Source organism: Pygoscelis adeliae, unplaced genomic scaffold (genome assembly GCF_000699105.1).
Source record: "Pygoscelis adeliae isolate BGI_AS28 unplaced genomic scaffold, ASM69910v1 Scaffold87, whole genome shotgun sequence".
NCBI lineage: Eukaryota > Metazoa > Chordata > Aves > Sphenisciformes > Spheniscidae > Pygoscelis > Pygoscelis adeliae.
In genome coordinates, this window is record NW_008825098.1 from 2,066,656 (window position 1) to 2,085,068 (window position 18,413).

The window sequence follows — 18,413 nt, forward strand, 5'->3', positions numbered from 1 at the left end:
AGTGTTAATGAAAATTCAGCACAGAAACGGCACCCACTTTTTAAACAACATGGACCTGGTTTTACACACGTAGTAAAATAAGCTTGAAGTATCTTGTGTAGTTGATAAAAAGTACAGGTTTCCATAAAAATTGTTCCAAATATAACGAACACCACAACACACAGACCTTAAAAAAAATGTGTTTACGTTTTTTGTAATTGTCAATGAACTAGGTAACTTTTGTTTTCTCCCCCTCAATACATTTTTGCCTTTCACTCAACTTGGACAGCAGAACTGACCACTCTCCTCTTGCTGCTACATTGCAGTAGGATTTGAATTCCCCGCTTAGCAAATAGAATGACATTTCAGTTGAAAAACTTACAGCAAGAAGGATCACAGAATATTTATTTATTTATCCAGGTTTTGGACACTGCACTTTCAGTTCAACAAAACATTAGCCCTTGTAAGATGTCTACAAAGGGGCAGTGTCTCTTGAAATCCAGGACAAATAGACTAGATGATAATTGTAGGTCCCTTCCAGCTGGAACTAGTCTATATTCGATAGAAACGTCATCATTATCGGTGAATTCAGAATATATTCAGCTCGCTTACTTTGCAACTCGGGCACAGAAGGGTCAGCCTCAGGCTACCCCAATCTGGTCCCAGCTCCTTCTGGAAAGGCAACAGTGAGACACTAGCCAGAAAGCACACAGAGCAAGAACAGCCAAAAAAAAAACCCTGCAAAAATGACAACCAAGGAAATGGAATCTAGAGATCAAAAAAGCCAAAGTTACGAGGTAAAACGTGAAATCATTAGCAGACTGAGAAAAACTCCACTACATCTACATATAGTAAGCATCATTAAAAGGGTTACCAGGCATGTCTAGCCTTGCACTAGATACACAGGTTGAAAGTTTAAATTTTTTAATCAAGTGGTTATTAAAATCCTCTTCTGTGACAAGTATGATGGCTTAGCACATTAGAAGGGTGGGACACAGCTATATTTTTCCTACATTAGTGAAGGGTTTAATATTTTCCTTTGACAGCATTAGTGGAAAGACTTTCCACATTAACAACCACCAGCGAAACTAACAGCTTCCTACCTTGGTTGGCCTTTAAGGAAAAAATCTATAAAAAATAAAAGGAAATAAATAAAAAGCTGTGCAGAACATCAACTCTTACATCCATGAGTTTTGTTTTGTAGAGAAAGGGAAAACACTGATTTCACTTCTCGAGGCTCAAAAAGTTCCAAGCAATTGGTAAGAGTGACCACTGGGAAGACATGGAAGAGGAAAAAAACCAAACCCCAAAACCCAAGAAAAAAGATGAAGGAGTGCTCATGGTCTCAGAACCTCAGCAAATTTGGCTGTGCATCCTGCAGTCTCACCTGAGGAGGCCACCGATGGGAAACCCTCTGGAAAAATGACCTTACGGAGCATCTTACAGAACCGCAATATGTATGGAGAACAGGCCCATCCTAAAAATGTCCTGGCTGAGTTTACGGCTGAAGAAAATGAAAGCGCTTTATCTGCTTCAGAAGAGTCTGCAACACGCATCAGTGTGGATTATGTAATGTCTCCATTAGTGGAAACAGCTGTCTATTCTTTGTTAATCCCTATTTTATTGCCTATCTGCTTCCTTCACAGAGACCTCAGGAGTCTCACCAGCGGCTTTCCTAGTGTAAAAAGAGTAGCTGAAAAGAAAGCCGGTCATGACTGCAGGTAAGAGCCACAGCTGGCTGTATTTCCAGTTGCTTATTAAAAGAGAACTGTTATTCCAAGCAGATTTTAAGAGTTTATTATAGTTTTCTGGCAGTCATTGCTGTTGCAGCAATATACTATAATGGACAGATCAAAGCAAGCTTCATCTCAGGCCTTGAATAAAATTACTTGGGGTTTAAGCAGTTTGCATTATGTATTCATTTAATAAGCTAGACCAAAGTGTTTTCATGCCTTTTGTGTGCTTGCCATTCATAGCATGAAGTTGTCTTCAGGCAACATCAAGAGCATCGTGTTTCAATGAAACATCATTTATGTTCTTTAGAGTCTTCTCGCCAGCGATGAGGCACTGTACGCCCTGGGCAGAGAAGGGGCTGAGGAACAGGTTTTCCTTCTTCCTGCCATCTCTCTACTCTCTCCAGGAACAGCTAACCAGACTGGGTCTTAGCATCACCAGCTCTGTGTTTGCTGGTGAAAAAGCAACCCATCGTCATCTTATCAGAAAGGTCAGCTGGGTAAGGATGTAACCGTGATGTATGTAGTGAAGTCTGTTGTGATGTCCCTTGAGCAGTAAGCAATATCCATAGGAATGCTCAAGAGCTTATAAAGGAAAAAATAATAAGAATTTTATTCAGTGAATGCACCTCTGGCCTGCAATGCCATAAAATCTGTTTCTACAGCAGAAACATAATGGCATCATGGCCCGTGAAAGAGTGGAAATTATAAAAACATTTGAGAAGTGTGATTAACCATTGGTAATTGCTTGCCCCTCTGAGGCCTGTTTCTTCAAATTTGTCCTCGAAAGCAAGTCATCTGTCTTCAAATTATTCTTGCCATTTCAAATAAATGAGGCCACATGCAGAGTGACTAAGAAACCATTTTGCAGTTTCTACAAACAGAGCCAATTTACATACCTTTCTCACCCACAAATGGTAAGGACCAGGTAAACACATCCATGAAGTTTGGAAGCCAGTACGGATGAGGGGAGCAGTTGAACTGTCTGATATTCATAACGTTGTTCTCATACTTCAATACCGCAGCTAGAAGGGAGACAGGAAAGAATCAAGAGAGACATCAGCCACGTGTGTGTGACTGGCTACCAGACCAGTAATGCTCATAGCATGCACAGCCAGCAGAGCTGCACACCAGCTTTCAACCACTTGACCCAGTGGCAGCACTTGACTGCTAGTTACAATAGGATACAGCCTCGAAGAAGTTGCAAGCCATTTCCAGTCTGAAAGCAGCCATCAGCTTTCCCTGGCACTAAGATAGGTTGGTAAGTGAATTAACAACTGAGTAGTCATGAATGTAGGCTCTGGGATCTGCCACCAGCAGGGAACAAGGCGGACTATCCACAACCACCCATTTCGCAGTTACTTGAGCTCCTTACAACCACACTTTGGAGATAACAAAGAAAAGAGTTTATCACTCAGAGTCTGAATGCTGCTCTTCCAATGAAGATTTTCAACATATTTCATTCATAGTATTGTACAACAGATGATACTTTCTTCTCACATTTTCCAAACTCTAGGCACGTGAGACTGTGCTCCTGATAGTATGAATGAATAATAATATGATTTGTCTTACACCATTTAAAATTCGTAACATTCTTGTCAACACACACACACACACACAAAGACTACATTTGCTAATGGACAGAAATACAGAAATTTATGCCATTGCCACTTTTTAAAGCACCAAGTCAAGTTCAATGTTAGCTTGTGTTAATGGACTTCAGGTTCATATCTGAAAAAGGACCTGATTAACTTTAACCTGTTTTTGCAGTATTAGTAGAACAAAGTAAATCAAGGTATTACAAAGCATATCAGTAAGAAACAGCTATTTATTTCTAGAACAGACCATAGCTGTACCCAGGCCCAGTGCAGTCAAAAGTCAGATGAAAGAGGGAAAGGCTGAATATGGCTTGGGTAGAGAGGGCAGAGTGCGTAGGTGGGAGAGAAAGGTACAATATCAATTTGGTTATGGAGGAGCAAAGTAATCATGTTGAAAATGCGGCATATGAAATAAAATGAACTCTACAATAAGCCTAGATAACTGCCCTTATCAAAACTAATTTTCCAAAGCATGAAATTTGCCCAACACTATGCTAACACTACATTCCACACCAAATCTAAACTTTCATGCACTTTTAAACTTTTTTATATCAATTAGTGGTTATTAGGGTGCTGTAGATTACTCAAACCTCAGGCCATTCATGGAGACTGCCTGGAAGAACACAGAACAGGGATGGGTTCACCAGCTGTTTGTATTGCAGGTCTATTTGTTGGCTTTAAAAGAATGTATTGAGGGAGAGCTTTCAATAATATGGTCTTTCAATAAAAACAATCCAGTGTTGGGTTTCTATCGTTCACTTTATGGGCCAACTGCCTCAGCTTGGGAAACAGTAACACTAAATCTCATCCCTTCCTTCTTTTTTTTTAATTTTTCTTTTCTGCCTTCTTGCAAAGACACATGTAATGTAAAATCTTAATAACGCAGTTGAAGACTCAACCTGGCAACAGTATCTGTAACCTAATTAGGGTATATTTTAATTTACAGAATCTGTTTCCTGAAATTCAGTAATTTCTAAATTGCACAGGCACAGAATACATGTGCTGTTGGATGTGAACAGAGCCATTTATGAAATAGAAGAGCAAGTATTTCTTTGCTCATGGAGAAAAGGTAATTTTGAGATGACCACCTAAAACCAAAGGGACTCATAACTATCCTGAAAACAGACATAAAAGTTTTTAAACAATACAGTTACAGGAGACTACAGACAGGATCTTTAATCAACGTGGGACTAAGGCAGTCAACACAAGCTGAAGCTTCCATCCACTGTAAAAGGTGCTGGCACTTTACATTTTTATTACCAGAAAAATAAGGGTGGGGTTTCAGTTTTTAAAAGTCAGCTCAGTGAACTTTACATGAAGTTTGCTGGTCATCTCACTACTAGCATTTACATATAGCTCTGAATGCAATCACCACTCAGATGCTTACTCTCAGGCAGACAGCGCTGACTTCACTACGTCCTGCTGGTCATCATCTGATCTTGTAGCAGTTCTAGTTCTGTAGCTGTAGTTGAGCTGTCATCAAATACTTTTTATGCTAGAGACAATATACTGCACATACTGGAAGACATGTATGTAACTTTACATAAATCATCTTCAATTCGCCTTTTTAAGCTAGGAATTAAGCCATCCTGATGAGATCTATTAACCTGTGACCTTCAGAATGGTCCTCCTCAGCTTTAGTCAAAGAAAAATGGATCAAGGAAGCAACACACACGACAATGCCTTCATAAATGATGAAACGGCACGAACCAAAAGTATATCAGAAATATACCACGAGAAAGACACATAGAGAAGAAGTGTCCTGGTTTTGGCTGGGATAAAGTTAATTTTCCTCCTAGTAGCTGGCATAGTGCTGTGTTTTGGATTTAGCATGAGAATAATGTGATAACACACTGATGTTTTAGTTGATGCTAAGCAGTGTTTATACTAAGTCAAGGACTTTTCAGATTCCCATACTCTGCCAGCAAGGAGGTGCACAAGAAGATGGGAGGGAGCACAGCCAGGACAGCTGACCCAAACTGGCCAAAGGGATATTCCATACCATACGATGTCATGCTTAGCGTATAAGCTGAGGGGAGTTGGCCGGAGGGCAGTGACCGCTGCTCGGGAACTGGCTGGGCATCGGTCAGTGGGTGGTGAGTGGTTGCATCACTTTTTGTTTTTTCTTCCCCTGCATTTTTGTTCCCCCCCCCTCGTTGTTTTACTTTCCATTAAAATTTATTATTATTATTATTCTATTTCAATTATTAAACTATTCTTATCTCAACTCACGAGTTCTCTTGCTTTTACTCTTCCAATTCGCTCCCCTGTCCCACCGGGACGGGGGGAGGGTGAGCAAGCAGCTGTGTGGTGCTTAGTTGCCGACTGGGGTTAAACCACAACAAGGAGGTATATCATACTTTGTTTTCCCTTTTCCTCCAGCCTTCCGACCTGTGGCTCCCTAGGGAGGAACATAGTTCCAGGGCTGGTTATCACTTAACAGCCAGCAATGAAGTTGCACGACTGTGATATGGCACAGCACCGTAGGAAATGCAGTGTATTGCAACGTTGGCTGAAGGGGGTGAACAATTTCTTCTGATTATTAATCTCCTCCCATTGACTAAACTGTGTGTCAATCAGACAAGAAACTGTTTTTGGATGCACTAGACTGTTGCTTCCCACAAAAATTTAATAGGCTGCTAAATGTCTTCCATTTTGTGGCCGATGACAGAGTCCAGAGTGACCTGGGAATTTCTGAAGTCTACTCACTGATAGACACAGAAAATGGCTCACTAACATTTACACGAACTTTTGCCAGGCAGACGCCCTCCCTTTAAATAAACCACATTTGACTCTTGCCCATCTTAGTCTGACAGTTGGCAGTCATTCTGCTGCTCAGTAAAATAAAAATGGCTTAATACTGCTATTAGCAAAAATGAGAAAACTAGTGACGATGCTCTTAATATTTCTACCACTTTTTGGCTGAAATTACACATGGCAGATTGAAATTCATTCTCTTCTATTACAGTGACACAATTGCATAATAAAAATAAATAGTTTGTGGCTTTACAGCAAAAATGAGTCAAAACCACACAAAAAGGACCACTTAATGGTTGTGAAGATTCATTTAGAAGGACTAAAACTTCAAATTCATCATCTTAGTGAGCCGAGGTGGTTCCCCTTCCCACTATTTCTTCAATTTATCCATTAAATCTATTTCTAAATTCTGTGAAAGTTGAATAAATCATTTTTACAAGGAACTTTTAAAACTGGCCTCTAAAAAAGCCTGAACCATAAGCAGAACAGATGGGAAATGCCAAATTAAATATAAATGGCTTTGGTTGGGTTTATTTTTTTTTAAAGGAAGATAATTTATTTTGAGATTATAGTAAAAAAAAAAAAATCTTCACACCACCTTATTAATCTATATACCTGAATATCTTACAAAAGCAAGTTCTGATAACAGCATTTTAAAAACTATTCTCCTCTGTAAATGACCTGTACAGTTCCCCAACAAATGACTTCAAAAGCCACCTGAAGAAAAATAACACTATAGAATAGAGCAGGGTAATAACAGAGACAGAAGTCTTCTAAAATAACCCTACTCTTAAAAGAATAAAATAAAGTCGGGTAGTTACCAGTATCACAAATATTTTTCTGAATTTTTAATTTAAAATCTTTCAGTTACAAGCACAACGTACACAAAATATTTTTATTAGGTAACTAATGAAGATGATATTTAACATTAAACAAACTGGCTCTTGTTATGTTTGTGCAGTTCTGACTACCACTTAGTAGTCAGAAGACGACTTCACCTGGATCAAGAAGAAAATGATTCTCAGATAATAGCAGGAGTTTCCCTGAGCTATTCTGGCCCCTTGCTTTCTTTCGGTCACAGCTCTTTTTTTCCTCTCTGTTGGCTCAGAAAAGGCTTGGGGGTTTCACCTCTGCTTCATTTCTTAGTCCACATTAACTTGATGCCTAAGTAGCTACAGGAGACCCCAGCTGCCCTGAAGATGCAGGAATCTTTTGAAGGTTATATGACTACAGGCCACGTGGTCGCTGATGGAGGAGACAGAAGAAAGTGGGATGGGTTCCTTTGGTTATGAAACTAAGGAAAACCTGACTGTCCCCACCATTTGCGTATTATTCCAGGCTGCAACCTCTATAGTTTTCTTTCCAAACGTATACTCAGACAGATGCTAGCAGATCAAGCCACCAGCCACAGTTTTATCGTATATAATCACCAACCAGAGCAAGAATCTTATTTTATTATTCTTAACAGCCACACACATTTTAACCTAATTTTGGTACTCGCTGTTGTAAATGAGTTTTAGAAGCTAATGTTTTGTAAAGTGAAGATGTGCAGATATCCCAAATGACATTATACTTCTTTCCAATGTTAGCAAACTGAGATATCAGATGCCGAAATCGCATTAGAGTGAAATGAAACACTAACGCAGCAAGCAAAGGGCATTCGTACTGCTTAGCTTTAAGCATTTAACATAGGGTACCTAAGGCTGGAAATACGGGTGGTGAAAAATGCGCTGGTAAGAAACCTCCTTCCTTCAGCTAGAAATGGAGACAGCTCTTCTAAGTTTCTCAGGGTCAAATATAAGCACCTAGTGCCATCTGAGACCCCCCTGGGGTATCTCCTTGGTCTCTCTCAGTTAAAGATAAGCCCGGATCGCCCCTGTCTCCTGTGTCATACCTGTCAGATCCGAGTGGATGTCTCAGACCCCTCTGGCATCTCAAATGGTGCTTTAAAAGCCTGTACGTTGGGAGGTGGATTAAGGCCTTAAGCAACGTGAACAACATTAAACTGTGTGACCGATAGTTCAGAATTACACAAAGACATTACATATCCTGCTTCAAAATCTGCTGAATCATTTTTCAGTATAAATTAATTGATAACATTTCCATCAGAAGAAAAAAAATAATGAGCATTGTAGAAATACTAGCCCAGAATGAACTGTATGTTTTTAGATAAACAACCTCAAAATAATTTTAGCACACAAGTTAACTCATTTTCTTGTAATTTTTTTCAGAAAACTCATCCTGTGTTTAGAAAATAAATGCAGTGAAAGGTCTCAGATTCTTCATACCCAAGAAAGAATTTCTATTTCTGATTTAATGCCAAATTAACTTCAGCATTAACTGTGCAACTGGGAACAGTGCCTTCTCCTCCAACAGAGTTGCTAAGTAACCACTGCCCAAGACAGGTCAGGGATAAAGGTTAGTAAAATGCTTAAGGAGTTTAAACATTATCAAAGGAAAAAATGATTTACTATACAAGGTAATGATGTAAATAACCCAGTACAGAAGTGGGGCTAATTGCAGTTGGGAAAATTTTCCCTTACAGAATTCTGAAGGTTTTTATTTTACATGTGTAATTGCATCTTCCAAAGAAACAGTGCAATAGCGTTCAAGATTTTATCAACAGACTGCAAAAATCACTTCTGGCAAACTTCTATGCATTGGCAATGAGATGGCCTAGATACCCTGACAGCTCCTCTTTAAAAGCTTTTGTTTCCATGACAAGGCCTCATCACAACAGCAGAGATAAAGCATTAAAGAAAACTGATAGGGCAAACAGAAGGTTATGCTGCTTTTCTTTCTCCCAAAGTGCTATTATTTCTCAAAGATCATCCTTGTCTTCCAGGTATATTACTCTGCCTTTTTCCAATATGAAAATAATTTTCCTGTTAGATCCATTTGGATCAGGTACATTTCTTAACGTGTATCTATGGTACAGCACATGATGATAGTTTATACCCGCTTCATTGATATATTACTTATCTGATAAGTTAACAAGCATACCGATGTACAGCTGGTTTTGATTTTTCTAGTATCCCAAACTCCCCCGCATACTTTCTTTGTTTCTTTTCTTCATCATCTGCTTTTCCTTTCAGCAACACCACATGTACATTGCAGCATGTTGGAAGAGACATCATGGGGTTTTTTTCAATAGCTTCGGATTCTCTGGTGGTTATCTCACCACTAATAGTCTGTCTTCAGACAGCTAGTTAAAATAGTTCATTCAGCCAAAAAGCATGCACTTACTGAAGTGACAGCCAGACACTAAAATATGAAGTATTGCCAATGATTTACAAATAAATTGCCTGCCTCTGTAGAACTTCTGTAAAATCTTTCACTTGATTTTTTTTTTTTTGAGGCACAAACAGCATTACAGCAAGCACTAATTAAGGCATTAAGAAATATTAAATGCGGGAATGAAAGTTTAGACACGGTACAAGGCCAGCAGATGATACAATGCAGTAATTTTTGGCACCCTCTCATTCTGTTGCTACAGCGAATTTCTCCTGGTGATGGGCACCCTTTGAGGCACAAACAGCATTAGCTAGTTAAAATAGTTCATTCAGCCAAAAAGCATGCACTTACTGAAGTGACAGCCAGACACTAAAATATGAAGTATTGCCAATGATTTACAAATAAATTGCCTGCCTCTGTAGAACTTCTGTAAAATCTTTCACTTGATTTTTTTTTTTTGAGGCACAAACAGCATTACAGCAAGCACTAATTAAGGCATTAAGAAATATTAAATGCGGGAATGAAAGTTTAGACACGGTACAAGGCCAGCAGATGATACAATGCAGTAATTTTTGGCACCCTCTCATTCTGTTGCTACAGCGAATTTCTCCTGGTGATGGGCACCCTTGAATCCAGGGGTAAACCTGTACTTACACAACTTTCTCAGAGCTTCTTGATCAGTACAGCCTTCCTCCGAGGCCCTGAAGTCACAGGTAACTATCACAATCCAATTAACACTTATCTTCTTGCATGAGGAGTTTTGATCCTCTCCAGAAGGAGTAGTCTAGAAAATCATCAATGCACCGGTATTTCTTGTAACAAGTTTTAATAATAATCTTAAAGTATCTTTTTCTTTATGCCTTTTAATAATATAAATGAGAGCAGAAATGTTTGTGAAAGCTATGAAGACACTGAACAGAAGCTCAGAAGTTGCCAAAAAACATATGTATAAATGCCTCCCCTTTGCCAATGCTCTCCATTATAATGGATATGGAAGGCAGTAATAACAATAATGAAGAAGGATAGTCTTGGAAAGAGGAGGGACACTAGGCTCCCCAAATCTAGGCAGTTTCTGAGTCTCTGAATCACCCCCTGAAAGCGTCTCTTTCTGTCTCCATTAACTACACAGGCAACCCCTGACAGGAGCCTCCTAATTGAAAAAACCTAACTTTGGCACCCGAAGTTGTGCATGTGTGTGGCCTGGGGTTGTAACAGGACCAGCAGCCACATGATGGATGAATTACACACGCAGCCTTCACGAGGCAATGGCCAGTAACCAAAAGGATACAGAAAACTCCCTTCAGTGCCAGAATCCAGCAGAGCAAAGCCAAAAGATATTCCCACGGTGGGTCGGTACTGTGAGACAGCCCATGCAGAGGGTCCACAGCAGCATTATTAACAGCAGATATGCTGAACATGGACTTGTTTGGGTAGCTTATCTTCAGCTACTCCTGCCGAACCTCCTTTTGCTCTGGGAATGTTGCCTCCCTACTGCTCTTTGAGGACATATCCGATCCCATTGGCTGCTCTCCAGCGAGGACTGAATAAACTCTTGGATAAAGTTAGCAACCAAGCCCACTCCTCCTGAAGTGCTTTGAAGAAGTATAGGAAAATACATCTACTTTAATGGGTATGAGAACTGCCAACCTGGGGTAGAAAATGAGTACTCCTAGCCCCTTGCAGCTTTTTAGAAAAATGTATTTGTCTTAAACAACACTGCATTTAAAAATGACCCATTCATGTCATTGGGAGATGGAGCCTCTCAGGAATTTACTTAGGGTGACTTTATTAGCTAAGTGACAACCAGAAGCATACTAAGAATGCGTACTACAAAGGAAGGCACTTACTAGTAGGAGAGTAACTCCTTTTCCAAGGACTGACAGTAACCAAAACCCCAAATGATCTGTACAAATCAATCAGGTTCTGCACCAGTGCACGATGAGTCAGCTAGAGTAACTGTCCTGTAACACCTCTGGATGGAAAAAGCCTTCCTTCGCCTCCTGAAATCAGTCAGTCAGAAGCTCTCTGTTCTTAGTTAATTCATCTGCTGCAAATCATGGAAGCCAACAAGTAGCCATGTTTTGGACTGATTGAGGACGATGGTGTTTTTCTTTCTTGAAGAGGGAAGCAAACACCCAAATGCTATCCAGATGACAATGCATGAGCAATGCAGCATGAAAAACTATGCATGATGTACTTTAAATGCCAAGGGCCAGTGCAATCAGTCACATGAAATAATGCGTCAAAACTTCTAATGAGAGAAAAGGAGGCAGTTAAACCCAACAGAAATTCATTACAAAGCTGCTAAAGGTCAGCCTCTAAATTTACAATAGGTCATACATTAAAGAGTGGCACACCGGTGCCAATCTCGCACCACTGCTGCTTTGCCTGAGCTCACTCAGAGCAAATATCGCTAGCAGTGCACCCAAACTTCACCGCAAATAACCAGTGCCTCTCAGCAGCTAGCCTACAGCCTTTCACCAGAAAAGGTTTTCCACCAGTTTTAAGACCTGCCTGCCACAGCAGAGCATCCTGGAACAAGGGAAATGACCCTCTCTTCCAAAACTGAGATAACGGAGAGGCACTTCTCTTCAGCACCCAAACTCTGGTTTCAAATTCAAGATTTTGAATATTATAAATCATTGCTTTACATTTAACATCTGCCTTCATGACAAAAATCTCATGTTGTTCACCCACTGTCTCCATGCATTAAAAAACAAAAAGTGACCACTTTCTGTCACCTTACTTGTACAGACCTGTCATCAGTCTGCCTTCTACCCAAAGCAGCCAACCCAGAGAGTAAACACACTTTTCCACCACCAGCAACAATGCTGCCAAGAAAATTAACACATTCCCTGTTTCATCCTGCACTTTTTTAGTTGCTAGCAGAGTCTCTATATTATTTACTTTTACAAAAATAGCTACTGACAGCTCTGCTTTTTTCTGGTTTTGCAGAATGCTTTTATTAATTTTTCCGCAAGTTAACAGGCATATTGAGAACACTGAAGTGTACAAACCCCATTATCAAACAGTGAAGTGTTTCCTTCCCTTGCATACAGTTCATGGCGTAACAGCTTTTAGATTATGTCTTACAATATAAAATGATGCCTGAAGAAGCTTTCTTTTGCAAGTTTAAAAAAAAATTAAATTTGCTTACTTCCTTTGCAGGCAAGCATCCAAATTAAAAATGTCTCTTCTCAAGAAAGATTGATCTCTTTGCAATGGAGCTACTTTCAAGAATATCATTGAGGAAAAAATTATTTTGTTTTGCTCTCAGAGGAACACAAATAACTTTACTTTCTTCTATTCCCAGTAAAGCTAAATGTTACTGCTTATTTGAAGAGACAGGAGGACAGGTTTATTAGAATGCTTTATTTTTAGAAACTTTTTTTTTTTTCCAGTTCATTAGAGAAGATTTCAGGGAATGCAATAAATTAATAAACTCAGAGAAACTGCAAACACTTGTATTCAGTGGAGTCTTTATAGAGTGATCAGTGACTGCTTATTTGTGTGGTAACTTTTTTTTTTTTTGACTAATGATATTTCATTTCCTACATAATAGTTTTCAAGTGATTAAAAAAACCCAAAACATAAAGGAACTCAGCCAATATCTATCCCATGCTTTATCCACTGATGATCTGTCAGAGATTGTTAGCTGGCTAGAGGGTTTGCATATACAAACTTCATTAATTTTATTGGAAAGGAGCAAAGGGACAAATAATTAATTATAAGGAACACTGGGCTGTGAACATCTCACCCACAGCATTTCTTAATATACTTCTCTTAGTTGATAGAGCTGTTTTCAGTTTTGCTTCCCATGTAACATTTACTTAATAACTTGCAGTCAAAATACAGAAATATCCTAAAGCATATTCAAATCTACAGTTATGTTCAGAGGCATACATCTGCCTGTAATAAATTTAATTAGATTTGTATTATGTAATAAATGGAATGGGCATGAACTAATAAATAGAGGAAGAAAATGGGCATGAACTGATAAATTGAGAAAGGAGTGAAAAAGAAAACCAATGTAATATAGTTGAGTAAAGAGAAGTACAGTCAACTGTATATTAACAGGAATTAAATTCTTACCTTTGTTATTGTATACATCTAGATAGTTTGGTGCTGAAAAAATTGTGATTAGTGAAGGGAAGCCTGTTGTTTGGCTTTTCCTGTACATACGATACCTAAAAGGAAAGAGAAGATACGAATTATTGCCCAATGTTATATGTATATTTGTCACTGACCAAATATAGTGCAAAAAACCTCGTACGTTACTGCACTGGCTGTTAACAAATGCCAAGACAGAAAAACATGCATATGTGCTTTTTAAAGCCGTGGAAAAAAATATTTCCTGCAGGCTTATTCATTATATCCATTTGGGATGGCCAGGGATCCACACCATGCTCGAAAGCTGTGTCTCTGTCTGAAATTTAGTGAGCCAGAGGTGGTTTTTGTTATGAATTTGCCCAGTGCCCGTCCCGGGAGCTAGGTGGCCTCTCTGTGTGTGCAGCCAGGACGTTCCCAGACTTTCCCTCCGTGGGACTGCAGGTGAAGGCAAGCACCAGCACGTGCCGTGGAGATGCACGGTACTGCCTTCAGAAGAGAAGTGCACGTCCTCCATGACCCTCCAGCTGCCTGCCCTCTCTGGGCATGCAAGTGATGGCAAGGCCAGCGGAGATGGAAAGTATGAGAAGGGGAGGGGAAACAGGGCATCCAATATTTTCAGTGCTGTGTCTAATCTCATCCAGTCTATTAGCCAGTTTGTTTAATGCTTGCGTGTTTTCATTACCTAACCTTGCTGCCTTATGAAAAATAAAAGGCTTATCGGACCAACATATAATCAATCAAGCATTAAACCTCCAAGTAATTGGAAGCAAACCAACCAAACAGTACTTTTGTCTTACTAAGACACAAGTAACACCAAATACTGCTCTTTAGTCTTCAGCTACAAGAAACTGAAGAATTTGGCAAACATCCACAACAGTTGCACTGAAACCATTGTATAGTTTCAATGCAATCCCTTCTACAAAATTTTAATTTTCACCATTTATTGGAAAGCAATACAATAAAAATGAAATTTCATTACCCTTGGGTTTTCATGCCAGTTATGTCTGGCAGGTAATAGCTTGCTTTTAATTGCATTGAGGTTTTTAAGTATGTGATAATTCAAACATTCAGAATAGCTTTTTATATGCATAGTGAATATCGACTTCATTCCTACAATCTTGCTACTTTATCTTTTATTACTATTCAGGTTGGGTAAAGTTTCTACCTCCAAATAAACACATTAATAATTTATGCAAGATATTGAAGCTATTTATTCAGATACAAATCCTTCATTAAAATCTCACAAGTATGGTAAATTTCAATGAATAGATTTTTTTAATAATTTTTTAAAGCGGCATAAAAAAATTCTATCTTTACACCGGCAATAGTTTCATGAGGGAAACATCAACACCACCCAGTGCTTGACCTGGCCTATTTTTGCACACAGTGTCTTCATAAACTCCTTAAATTCATTAATGATACTCCTGCAAAAAATCATTTTTGGCTATTGAGTTCCACAAGTTTCTTTTATTGATAAAGCATAAAACCAGTAGGCCCAGAAGTTTCAGGTAGGTGTGAAAGACTTAAGAGATGACAGTTCTGGCCTTCATGAGCCAAATCACTTCCCAGGCATGGTGGCAATCAGTGTGTCAGAAGTCCCAGACACATTTGTAAAACTTCTTTTTCTGAGCTGAATTTGTTTTCCTTCCCAAGTTTGGCATCCAAATAACTTTTGGTCATTTTATGCCACTTAAAATTGCTAAGGCCAGGTAAGTGGGATATATGAAGATTCATTAAGTCCTGTAACTCAGTTATAATCATGTAAAAGACATTCTAATGCCAGTGTATGTTTTTATAGCATTAATAAAAAGTGAGAGCTGTTGCAACTTAAGCTTTCCAGTTCATTCTCACTCAGTTGTTCTTTCTTTCCTTGTTCTGTTTGACAACGGTAAGCCATTATTCATTATTAGTGCCCCCTCTCCACACATACTTACCCAGCATCCTGGGCTTCATGAGCTCGGAGTATAGATAACAAGTTATTGTGCTGTAGGAATTCACATACAGCAGGGTAACTGTTGGAAGAAAATAATAGCACCTGTTATGGCATTATCAGAAGCACCACATTTAGCTCTAGCTTTCAAAAAATGTTTCATCCAACATACATCATTCATGAAATCAGCCCCCGCTCTGCAGGCAGATTTCAGTAGAGACAACACTACAAGCAGCACCTTTTTTTCTCCCACCCCATAACTGCATGAGAGGAATGCTGGAAAGATGCATTTCATTACATAATAACAATCACCTTATTGCTTATCAGAAAGAAAGTAATTTCTTTTATTATACTTTAAGATTCAGTGTACTCAGAAAGAGAAAAATGTGATATAATGGTTGCTCACAACAGAAAACCTCATCACCCACTAACTACAGTATGCACAGGCTGCTTATGGACACCAGATAATAAGCTGGTGTGTGGAAAGAGAGGAAGAAAGACAGAAAGAAGAAAGGCAAATCAATCTCCAGACTGAAAATGTTTGATCTTCTGAACTTCATCTCCTTGGTAAACAAGAATTATCCTTCCCCTTGGCAACTTAAAATGTAAATTCTGTGACTTCTGAAAACCCAAAAGCGTGCCCACCAAATACGTCTTTCCGAGATGTGTTCTACTGTATGAGTGAAAACAAAATCATTAGGTGAAATGGTGAGAATTTCTCTCTCATATTTTTCACTGTACATGGACAGTGCTGCTTTCAAGGAGAATGGAGGAGCCATTTCTTATAATCTCAGCACCCTGAAACCCACTTACTGTTTAAGACACTGAACACATAGGAAAAACACATACAAGCAGAAACATAGCATAACCTGTATGCAGTTTTGACAGCACAAGTGGGAAATATTAGAGAAAAGCTATTCAAAATTACACCTAAATAAATGTTACAGAACTTAAAATGACTCCATTTTGCTGCTTTCAAAGATAAGTTTTGTTTTTTCTGTAATGACTGTTTTCTTCTTGCTTTTAAACCATTGATGACTCTCCATGCCTGTATTCAAGGATAACAAGCATGATGGCCATCTATCACTTCAAGACAGGAAGCAAAACCTCTCCTCCTGTTGTTAGCAATTTAATACAGAACCCAAGAAAGCCAAAACTTCCTGGCTTCCCTTGTCAAAAGCCAACTGTAGCAAGACCATAACAGGACAAAGCACACGCATGGAAGAGGGTAAAGGAGAAGTGACGTTGGAATAAAAATTACTTGACATCTGGCAAAACATTACCAGGCCCCTTAAAAATATCTAAGGGATGGGAAAGAGACTTTATTCAGATGATACCTAGAGCTCTTCCCTTTTCTCCCTCTTTGGGCCAGTCCTATACAATTTGTTTTGCCTTATCCAGATTTATTTCCCACCTTTGAAACCAAGCAATCGTTCAGCTGACTGCTTTATATTTCATGACCTTTCACCATGGTGGGAAGTAGGCACTCCTGCAAGGTAGCAGGTGGCCTCATCCACATCCCTGCAGCCCTGTGACCCTACGTCTGAAAGGCACTTCTGAACTTAACGTTCCTCACTGGCAAGGATGCAGCATGGTATTGGCTGCGTTCTCGCTAGCAGCTTAAAGAAGTTGCATTTAAAACATTAAACCTGGGGAGAAACCAAGTGTTGCCACCTCTTGTCACTATCTGAATTTACTTCCAGTACTGGAGGTTGCCTGCACATCAGCGCAAGACAAGTTGGCCGGGCACATAAGTTTGAGCTGTTACTCTCTCGTATCCCTCCATCTGACTGGAGCCTGACCGGCTCCAAGTGCCCTAGCTCTGAAGCCAATGTGGTGGAGAGGCAGGTCTGGCATGGGTGGAGAGTGGGGCTGCCTTCTGAATGCAGCCTGCTCCAGAGCAACGTCTGACCTGAGACCAGGACCAGGAGACAGGTTTTCCTGGATTTGAGGCCCAGGATGTGACATGTAGATGTTATAATTCCCTCTTCTAATTGCTGGGCAAGTTGGAGAGCAACAATCAAAATTGTTGCTCAAAAAAAAAAATCAAAACTGGCAGCAAAAGGTGTAAACTTCACATAGCAGCTCTGAAATGTCACCCGATGGTTGGAGAAAAAGCAAAACAGACCCTGCATTAACATCCATTCATCATGTTTATTTTCCACTATCGATTCAACTCTCCTATAGTTCAAATAATAGAACACCCGGAAAGGTTTAAAGAAGGAAATACAAGGTGTTGGGGAAGACACTAAGGCATCTCCATGATAACTTCTGTGCTGGTTCTGCAGCACGATGGGCTCGCAGTGAGCCTGTAAATAACACAAACTTGCAGAGTCTCTGAATCTCCAAGCGTGACTCGCATACAGGTATTATGTTACGGGACTGTACGTATTGTCAAAGACCCTGGCAAGAGCACACTGTTTTGCAGTACCTTAGGGGCAAGACACAGTCACACAGTACAACGTTATGCAAAATACTTGAGTAAAAGCTGTTGCTAAACATACTGAGCAAGTTAAAAAAAACCCCAAAATCTCAACTAAACATTATACAAAAGACCGCTGTCCCAGACATGATTTCATGGACCACCTTCAGAGCTCACTTGCAATCACTTAACAGCCTCATCAGTTTCTAACTTCATCCATGAAAGAGATGAAAATTCACCAAAAAAAATGCAAAATCTAATGCATCATCTTCCTTCAGTTTACCCAAGAGAAACACTACTGCTTGTTTCCAACCTTCCTGGATATTTTGAAGATGAAATGTCATTTGCAGCTAGAGGCTACAATTCCAGTATAATGGTATATTGCTGTTTTTGGACTTGACCCATCTAGCATATATTCTCAGTCACAGGTCTGGTATTTGGAACTGTCTAAAAAGATTGCCATTATAAAATAATTTCAATTCATGGGGTATCGTTTTGGCAACTGCAGTGATCTCAAATGCTGATACGCTGTCATTCAAACCACTGGCAAATGAGAACTAATCATAGAATGGTTTGGGTTGGAAGGGATCTTAAAGATCACTTAGTTCCAACCCCCCTGCCATGGGCAGGGACACCTTCCACTAGACCAG

At 39.5% G+C, this 18,413-nt stretch overlaps 1 protein-coding gene across 1 annotated transcript in view; it reads right to left on the reverse strand.

Moving 5' to 3' along the window:
• Positions 1-18,413, reverse strand: part of PPP3CA (protein phosphatase 3, catalytic subunit, alpha isozyme) — a 130,780-nt gene that overhangs the window by 21,060 nt on the left and 91,307 nt on the right. The window contains exons 7-9 of the mRNA XM_009327079.1: positions 15,346-15,423; positions 13,394-13,488; positions 2,612-2,737 (exon numbers count right to left, since the gene is read on the reverse strand). Coding sequence (XP_009325354.1) covers positions 2,612-2,737; positions 13,394-13,488; positions 15,346-15,423 — 299 coding nt within the window. The remainder of the gene's footprint in view (positions 1-2,611; positions 2,738-13,393; positions 13,489-15,345; positions 15,424-18,413) is intronic.